We start from the raw sequence: 10,139 nt of genomic DNA on the forward strand, positions 1-10,139 counted from the left end.
TGAACAACAGTGGGGATAGGGGATCCCCTTGTCTCAGCCCTCTCTCCACTCCAAAGTACCCAATCGGGCCACCATTAAGGAGAGCTGACACTTTTGCAGAGGCCAACAACTGATGAACCCAGGATATCCAGATCTCAGAAAATCCAAACTTCCTCAACACTTGGAACATAAAATCCCAAGAGATAGTGTCGAACGCTTTCTGGATGTCAATCTTCAACCCCATTCCACCCCCTCTGGAATTAGAAAACAACAAATTTGATACCTCTGACGCCAAGGCAATGTTAGAGTGGATGATTTTGCCTTTTTGAAAGGCCCCCTGTGCTTCAGATATCATACGAGGCAGCATCCCTGAAAGTCTTATCGCCATAATTTTTGAGATAATTTTACAAAAAACATTTCCCAAACATAATGGTCTAAATTTATCTAGAGAGAAAGCCCCCTCTGTCTTAGGAATTAACACCAAAAAATTACTGTTAACCCCATATGGAATAATTCCCCTACTGAAAAAACCTCTAACTGCGTTACAGACATCAATATAAACAATTTCCCAGCAAACTCTGTAAAACATACTTGGGAAGCCATCCGGACCTGGAGAACTCTCAGGATCAAGCTCTCAGATCGCCCCTTTGATTTCATCATTGGAAGGCATCCTATCCAACTTCCATCTATCCGCATCTTCTAAGACTTGGGGGATGCAATCCAACATTTCCAAATGATCCATAGTAGGGGAACTCTTTAAAAAATTCTCATAGTAATTTCTGATATAAATCTCCAACTGAGGCTTCTCAGAAATTACCTGACCAGCGCCAACCTTCAAGCTTGTGATTGCATTTTTCATTCTCCTAGTTTTTGCTGATATATGAAAAAATTTGGAACTTCTATCGCCCTGTAATCTCCATCTAGATCGAGCCTTCTCAGCCCAAAGCTTCTCGTACCCCTCCATTGCCTTCAAATGTCTAGATTTAGCCTCAGCTTCCCGATCAAACAATTGAGCATCCATGCCTTTCTCCTCAATCTCCATCTGGATCTCTTCAAGCCCCTTAAGCGCTTCCTGCACTAACATTAGGAAAGGTACCTCTTGCCCAAACTCTTATATCTCCCTTGAGCCTTTTAATTTTCTGACTAAAAACATATATGGGAGATCCACTAATCCAGACGTCCTAGGATCCTTTCACAATAGCCAAAAAATTCTCGTGCTCTGCCCAAAATCTCTGAAACCGAAATGGGCAATTCAGAGGTTTTACAAAAGCCTCAGACACCACCAATAGAGGGGAGTGATCAAACACACCATAGTGCAACACTCTCTGATGGCAATCCTTAAAAATCGTGAACCAATTATCTGTGCAAAAACTCCTATCCAGCACTGCAACTACATTCCCCATACGCAGGTTATTAGTCCAGGTAAACTTACGCCCCTGAGAAGGAATCTGAATAAGGGAGCACCCATCAACCATTGCTCCAAACTCAGCTGCAGACCCCAGGTTAAAGGATCCTGGACCTCGTTTTTCATGAGCCTGAAGGGTCGGGTTGAAGTCGCCAAGAACCAACCAAGGAGTGCCTTGGCTCGGAGCAGACATAGCTAGGTTATTCCATAGATCCCTTCTCGCAGCCCTAAAGCAATTTGCATACACCACTGACAAAAGAAAAGGCCTCTACTGCCACCAACACCTTAACAAAACATGCTGATCAGAAAAGGAGAATACATCTGGCTTTCTCAAGCCTCTTCTCCATAAAACCCATAGGTTCGGGACCTTATCAGTCCTCTCATTATGAATAAAATCCGTATCAAAGCCAATACTATTGAAGAATATTTTCGGAAATTTTTGAATCTCCACCATAGATTCGGCTAAACATATAATATCCGAAGCCTCCTTCCTAACCAAGTTCCCTAAGGCCAAGCCACTAGCCTTCTTCTTGATGCCTCTAATATTCCAAAACAACACTATCATAATCACTTTTTTTGGAGAGCCAACCGATCAGACTTACGAAAGGTCTGCTCATGGGAAGTCATGTTCTTCCCTTTCTGTTTCCTTCTCTCCTCCATGCTTCCCTCTTGCTCCAAAGCTTGATTGTCCACTGCCTCCACATCCAAATGATGAACTGCCATCGCTCCATATGAGTATTCCTGCTGCATAACAACTTCTGATTGAGTCACCCTATGAACTTTTTGAACGTCCTCATTTTGGACTTCTTTAGGATCCAACCCTGGTCCAAGATCCGATCCATCATCCGCTCCAGCAATGGATCCACTATCAAGAGCCAAATCAGGGTCATTTGAGCCGTTATTCACCTCAATATTCTCCTTAGAAGATTCCAAATTCTGACTCTTCTCAAAAGGAATGACAATTTCAAACTCTCCATGCGTTTGAACTCCTTCCATATACAATGGAATATTCTCCCTTGAATGAGAGTGAGATAAGGAAGAATCTCCCCTAATCTGGGAAGGAGATTTTCCCAAATTGGAAACTAGATTTTCTGGAAATTCACCACCATGAGCAGCCTCTGTCCGCTCAGCACCACCACTCTCCGCCATGGCCGCTGCCACTAAATCTTCTTTCTCTCTAGTACGATCAGAGAGAATTTTCCTCTCCCTACATTCAGCAAAGGCATGACCCACCTTTTTGTAGAAACTGCATTTGTACATGTCATCTTCATATAATATTATTTGTTTGAACCAGAATATCTCATCTGAACCAGGTTGTTTTCTTTCTACATGAAGTTCCTCCACCCTTCTAGCCCCTATCACCACCTCCACTTGGACTCGTGGAAAATTTCCCATTGCAGCCGACCTTGTACGTTTGTCCAATGCCACTGGCCTCCCCGCCCCCTTGGCCATCGAAAGAAGTATCTTCTCGTGCCAGTATTCTAGAGGGAGATCTGGAAATCTGATCCAAACAAGCTTGGTAGGTTTGTGCACCTCATTGACATCGAAATCTAGTTTCCATCGTTGAAAACGAATGAAATGACTACGGACTTTTATCAGATTCCTTCTCCAGATGTTAGCCATATCACCTTCCAGCTCAAACTGAAAGAGGATAAATCCTTTCCCCATTGGCGACAAGGCTACTCTTCCCTTCAAATGCCATCCTTCAGCAGCGACCTTTCGAATGTCATCCATTGAAAGAAATCTGAAATTGGTCCTACCTATCAAGGAAAATTTGAACCTAACCAACCTCTCCTCATATGCCTCCTGGGGAATGACAATCTTCGTACTCGACCCAACAATGATTGGTTCTGGAAGCAAATCTACATCGGGAAGAGCTCTTCCAACCACCGACGAAAAAGTTCTCCTTGAAACATCATGACCCCCCTGATGTTACTCCCTTCCACCTCCTTCTTCTCCCACAGCCTTATCCGAACTCTTCTTTGCAGACCCCTCACCTTTAGGGCCTTGGTCCGACACCTCCCTCTGTTGAGGCTTCCAAAAGTCAGTTAGACGGAGTTGTCGTCCACCATCCGGGGGGTAGCCATCCCCCAGGATCATGAATAGATTCAATGTTTCCGACAGCCAAAATCGTCTCAGTCTCAGTCTCCATATGAAGAAACCTATGTAAAAGCCTAAGTATATGATTTGGTTGGATGGTGAGTTTAAAGTCATCTCACCCCACTTCCATTTTCTCTTTCTCCCACAAAATCTCATCTCCACTAAAAAACACTTATTCCATCATTTTCTTCTCTTCCCTTTCCTTATCAATCCAACCCACAACATGTGAAATCCACAAGGGATGAAACAGGCCGGGTTTCTTAAAACCCTAAACCAAACCTTTTCTCTGAAACTCAACCCAGGCCCGACCAAACCCCACCCAACCCCGCCAAGCCCATGCCAAACCAACCCGGCCCTAATTGATCCTGATTGAACCAGATTTGACCCTAATTGGCCCTAATTTTTGCCAAGGTCGGGCTAACCCTTTTTATTTCCATTTGTGTTCTAGCTAGCATTATTATTATTATTATTATTATTATTATTTATTTATTTTTTTTGAAAAGAACCAATAAATCAAATGTTGAATACACAATTAAAATTATGACGTGCAGTACAATAATAAGTGTTCAGGACACCTAACCATAAGAATCAATGGCCCAAATTTCATTATTCTAAATAGAAGGATATGATGACAACTCTAAATTATATTATACTAATCAGGGTTAAAATTAGTTATGGATTGAACCCAACCTGGCCCCGTCCAACCCTAACCCAAGATTAGTGATTTTCAATCTTAATCGGTTCTCAAGTCAGAAATCGTAGTCCAAGCTCTATTCACACTCTGGTCGAATTCAGACTATCAAGACCAAACTTACACCTCATAAGAATAGGAGGAGAGTTGTCAGAGCCCCGGACCTGGGTCCGGGTTCTCGAATAGATCTTAAATTTGAAAACTTAAAAATGAGTCAAGAGCCCCGGGAAGGTGATTCGCTTTGTCATTTTTTGATGGAAAAGGTACTTCGCTTTCGCTTTCCCTAACCTTCTTTTGTAAGAATTTTGTTCTACGCTTCTTAGAATTGATACAGTTGGTGCTGAGAGAGAATGGGGCTGCTCTCCAACAGGTATTGTTCTCTTTAATTTCCTAAGATGGAGACTCTCTTGTGGTAGTGTTTGAGTGGTTTTATTGATTAATTTTTTCCCTCTTAATTAATATCTACCATCCAACGCAGGATCGACAGAGGCAGCTTAAAACCAGGCGATCACATCTATTCATGGAGGTCTTATGTTTACGCCCATCACGGTACCTTTCTCTCTCTCTCTCTCTCTCTCTCTCCATTGTTCGTTGTATCGTTCATAAAGTGTACATGTGAATCTATGATGGTAGAACAATAATCTTATGTATCAAACAGCAGCAACAGCTACTGATCCGTTTAAACCTCTGGTGCAAATCTGACATATTCAATAAACAACACAAACTTCTGAGGCATCTTTTTTTTTTTTTTTTTTTTTTTTTGTTTCTCTTAATCTTGTAATTGCGTAGGATTACATCCTCATATAATAAATCTCAGAATTGGAATTCAATTTCTAACATTGAATCTAAGAGGGCTGGCTTCAGATGAAACTAAGCAAGCATTCAAAGACTTTAGGTCCAGCCAGAAGGCACATCTAAGCATGATTGCGGAAACCAAGTTCAGAGTTTCTGATGGACTCTTGTGTTTAGAACTTGGAAGTTAGAACCTAGGAATCCCATTTGTTATGCAGTGGCAATTTTTATGATGTACCACAGTTTATGTGTAAAGCTGATGAACAGTAATGATTGGTTCATATGGACCATAACTTCATTCTATGAAGAGACTATCATTTCTTGAAGAATTAGATGACATTTGATCACGATTTAATGGCCCATGGCTGCTAGAGTGGATTTTTTATAGGACATCAGCAAACGAAAGAATTCAAACAGCTGGGTATCTCTGGTTTAAAGTTCTGCTTTCTGATGTCAATTGCTTGGTTTCTCAGGGAGAACTTCCTCTGATTAAAGTCTAGCTACTCTCCTTTTGGTTGTAATGTGTAATAATCAAAATTGAGGTTAAGAACTTATACTTTCCAACTTCTTGATCATTGCCTTTCCACGTTGCTTCAACTTTCCCACATTCATTATGTCTTTTACTTCTTTCGTCTCACTTTCCTTTTTTTGGTCGGGATATACCTAATCCAGTCCGTTTACTTGGCCATCACATGACCAAAACATTTGGCCACCTTTAGGCTCCATTTGTTTCCATATAAAAAGCAGAATATAAGGAAAAGCACAACTATATGGTATTTTACTTGAAATTCTTCCATTTACATGGCTTTCATCTAGAAATAAACAGGGCCTTTTAAATTTCTGTTCATTTACATAGTTTTCTTTTATTGTAATTATGTGCTTTATGTGGCTTAGGAGAAAAAAGGACACCTATGGTTTGATTGATTATTACAAATCATTGGGTCAGTCTTTTGTTTATGGGAGTATTGTATTACAGGATGTTGGTCATTTTTGTTGCTTAGGTCTTAGTTTTGGCCTGTAAAAGTACCTATGTTTTGAGTTACCTATCCAATGAGACCAAGATTTCATTCTGTGACGAGATTTCTATTGTAAAAAGTATAATTAGATTAGGAGTCTTACTATTTCTTAAATTAGTAGTTTTGTTTATTTATGAGCTCCGGACAACGGTAAGGTTGCTCCATTGCGACCTAGTGGTCGCGGGTTTGAGTCGAGAAACAGCCTCTATGCGAAGTAAGGGTAAGGCTGCGTACATTATAACCTACCCATACTCTTAGTGGTGGGTGCCTTGTGCACTGGGTACACCCTTTTTTTATTTAGGAAATGCATCAAGCACTCATGGGAGTTTCTAATTGTAATTTGAGTTATATTAGGATTCTAGTTAGGCCGAAAACGCCAAATCTATGTGGGGACGTAGTGTATGGTTAATACCTAGATAAAGCCTTGCAAGCAGTGGAATTGTTTGGGTCTTTTGGTTATGGTTGAGGAGTGGTTCTCTTTCAAGTGGTCTAACCCTATCTTTGTTCATTGTGACCAAGCCTCCAATTTCTCTCAATTTCTTCATCAATATTCTCCGATTCTGTTGGGCCCATTATCCCCAGGTTTTGTGAAATCTGCCTACACCAGAATACTGTTGACAAATCAAGAAGTTTCCAGAATCAGTTTCTTCTCTTGTTTCCTGTGTTCTTCCACAACTAGGAAATTGTGATTTCATGTTGACGCTTATGTGTTCCTTTTTCTCTTATATTTTACTTTCAGTTTCATCTCTAGCTTAATAAATTTTGTATGCTTTTGAATGTTCAAAAAATCATATTTCTGTTATAGCCAGTAGAGGCAGAATTTTTAAAACTGAATCAGCTGGATGGAACATTTGAATCAGAGCCTAGATTTCAGAAGGTGAGGTTAGCACAAGGCAGCTGTGAGAAACATGTTGAACCAGACAGGCTAGCAAATTTGGGTTTAGTGTCTAACTAATGCGGTTGAATCTGACAAACCAGGCACTGTGAGCCTAAGTTAATTTTTTCAGGGGGTTGGAAACAAAGGATGTTATGTATTAGTGATGTCTTTTACTTTTCCAGGTTGACCATTTCAAATTTTCTGACTGGAAAGCAACTCCTCTTTCTGGGTTTATGTCCCGCTTTAACCTAAAATTTATTGCACAAAACTTCTAATTGATGTATCTTGCTGATCAATCTCATGCTTCTTGCATGACTTGGGTCAGAAGATACCTTATGTACTGGGTTGGATGATACATCTTATGCACTACAGTACATGGTGCCAGTCATAAATAGCATATTTTATACCTGTTACTGCCTTGCCCAATGTTTAACAAATTTTATCTCCTGTTGATTCTACTTCCTATTCAGATTAAGATTATGCTTCTTTGTTAATATTAATCAACATCATGCTCCTCTCCCCTTTTCAGCTACATTTTTGCATAAATGATGTTCTTGGTTTGATCATCCTTGTGTAGACAGGATACTACAGTCAAAACAGGATTAAACCCCATTCTGGTGAATGGTCACGGTTGGTTCTAAGAATTTATGGTGGTAAAAGTCGAAATTTTGAATTTGAAAAACTAAAACAGTAAAATTCTGATTGATGTTTTGTGGCAGGAAGCTTGTTCTTTTTGGCTTCAGAATCTTGTAATTCCTGACTTCTCAGTTTTCATGAGATGGTTTACTGCTAGATCCACGGAGCTATAGCATGACTGCATGAGTGTTTATGCATTCTTATTCTTGAAATGGATAATGAGTATCGTATTTTTTAACCTCCCTTTGTTGTTTCATCCTTTGCATGCTTTTCTATTCACTGTTATCCTTGGGTCCTTATGCTTAGAATATACAGTGGTGCATGATAGATATCATGTTCCTCTGTTGTTCTCTGTTATATTGAGGCTTAGACAATATCCTAGTTTATCCTTATGGATGCAGGCATCTATGTTGGAAATGATAAGGTAATCCATTTCACCAGAGGACAAGGTCAAGAAGTCGGGACTGGAACTGTGCTGGATGCGCTTCTATTAAGCTCCTTACCAGCCCGATATCAGCTCTGCTCCACCTGCTTCACTTGCCCACAACTAGCAGAAGGTGATGGAGTCGTCTCTTCCTGTCTAGATTGTTTTCTCGCTGGTGGGGTCCTGTACCGTTTCGAGTATGGTGTCAATCCTGTTCTCTTTCTAGCAAAAGCACGGGGTGGAACATGCACCACTGCTGTCTCAGACCCAGATGATATTGTAGTCGACCGAGCAACCTACCTGCTTAACAATGGCTTTCGGAGTTATAATGTTTTCGAGAGCAACTGTGAAGATTTTGCAATTTACTGTAAGACCAGTCTGCTTGTTGTTGAACAAGGAGCAATTGGCCATAGTGGTCAAGCAACATCAATAATAGGTGGGTCCGTCTCTGCCATCTTGGCAACACCATTGTGCCTTCTTACCACCAATGTGTATGGGATAGTAGCAACAGGGATCGGGCTCTACTGTCGAATCCGGTATGCTACAGATATTGGCATGAGGAAGGAAGTGGAGAAGGTAGCAGTGGAAGATCTCAGTAAGTTTCTACCAAGAAAATAAGATCTCAGCAAGTGAGACTTGATTTTCATGAACAATGTATGTGATACTGGGCTTGTTCCATGGGTGGTCTTTGATCAATAAATTGTTGGAAGCTGTGGTTCCCAACATGTCAGTGGTGATTGTGTTTATGGAAATTTTAATTACATTGAGACTGGGGGGGGGGGGTGGTTTGGAATTGCTTGGTGGGTCTTGTGTGAGCTTTCTGTTTTTCTTGATTTGATTTCCCTATGGTTCTAGTACTAAAAAGCTTATGCTGCCATGGCATCATCTATATGTACATCCCCACTTCCAAAAATACGAAAAAAGTGATTATAGTAATGGAGGGGAGGGGATCCGGCAGCCACTATTGCTTTGTCCTTGCACCACTGAATAGCACTCGATTGAGGAGGTGGCTTTTATCATGCCAAAACCGGCTCTCTTATGTTAGAATTTTATTATGGGATCATCGAATGCCTCGAGGGAGCGAAGCAAACACAACTGTAAGGTGGTGGGGTTGCAAGGAAGAAAAAGGGGGCAAGGGGTCCGTATTGGATTGGTTGAATCGGTGACCATATCTGTATCAGTAGAGACTACAATCGATTTCTGGTTGATCCTGTATTAGTTTAATGGCATGGACCAAGGGTAAAAAAAAAACAAATATTGGCATGGTACAAACCATTTTCGGCATTTCTTTTTTTACCCTGGATATTATCTGGAACTTAGGGGAGCCTATAAAATATTATTAATAAAAGAGGAAAGGATACAAGGGGGAAGCAATCCACCTTACCCCAACCCAAAAACAAAAGTACTCGCACTCTCAAAGCACAACCAAACAACTCAAAGGAAAAAAATACATTCTAAAAATCGTCTACCCAATTTTATCTTTCCTAATGATTCGACTAAGGTATCTAGGAATAATTTGGTCACTAAGTAACCGAGAAAATAGAATCCGTTGCTGAAGCATATGTCAAGTTCACCAACTAATCCTCCGCTCTGTTACTCTCCCAGAAAAAGAAAAAAGATTTGAGTTCGAAGAGAGTCGCATATAATCATAACCTCTCTTTCACATAGAGTCATAACCTCCTTAAACCAATATCAGTAACTCCATAGCTCCAATAACTTGTTAGACACTGAATTCACAATCAAGGTAGAAAAATCTGAAAAACCCATATATGTACATAACCTTAGTTCATCCCTCAAAACACATAGCTCAGCCATATAATTAGAATAAACACCATAGATATGAGAGAAAACCGCAAACACCTTACCATTCTTATTTCTGACATCCTTTTCGGCCTATTCAATTAATAACACGACTGTCTTCTTTGGTTCTAGAAAAAGAAGAGGATAGTTTTTAATTAACCCATAAAAATGTTGCGTGTGTGTATGTGAGAGAGAGAGAGAGAGAGAGAGAGGAATTGGGATTTAATATCGAAAAGGGATAAATGAGAGATAAGGAAATTCACACATTTGCTTTTAGAGTGTACGAGTACCATGGTTCAGGTTCTTGTACAAAAACCTGAACTGGACTCTAGGGGCACTGGCATTGTTTTAAATATCGGATTGGATTGGTATCAGGCTATCAGCATTGATCCCTGATATTGACTCGATCCCTACCAATC

General features: G+C 40.4%; 2 protein-coding genes across 2 annotated transcripts; one reads left to right on the top strand and one right to left on the bottom strand.

The window, feature by feature from the left end:
* Positions 1 to 1,951: 1,951 nt before the first annotated feature.
* LOC122071062 lies at positions 1,952 to 3,118 on the bottom strand. The gene has a single exon (XM_042635327.1). The coding sequence runs from the start codon at positions 3,116 to 3,118 to the stop codon at positions 1,952 to 1,954; it is 1,167 nt and encodes a 388-aa protein (XP_042491261.1).
* Positions 3,119 to 4,387: 1,269 nt separating this feature from the next.
* LOC122071060 (protein LEAD-SENSITIVE 1-like) lies at positions 4,388 to 8,645 on the top strand. The gene is made up of 3 exons (XM_042635325.1): positions 4,388 to 4,545; positions 4,654 to 4,724; positions 7,898 to 8,645. The coding sequence occupies exons 1-3, from the start codon at positions 4,526 to 4,528 to the stop codon at positions 8,536 to 8,538; spliced, it is 732 nt and encodes a 243-aa protein (XP_042491259.1). The 5' UTR covers positions 4,388 to 4,525; the 3' UTR covers positions 8,539 to 8,645.
* Positions 8,646 to 10,139: the final 1,494 nt, after the last annotated feature.

This window comes from Macadamia integrifolia, unplaced genomic scaffold (assembly GCF_013358625.1).
Source record: "Macadamia integrifolia cultivar HAES 741 unplaced genomic scaffold, SCU_Mint_v3 scaffold_185A, whole genome shotgun sequence".
NCBI lineage: Eukaryota > Viridiplantae > Streptophyta > Magnoliopsida > Proteales > Proteaceae > Macadamia > Macadamia integrifolia.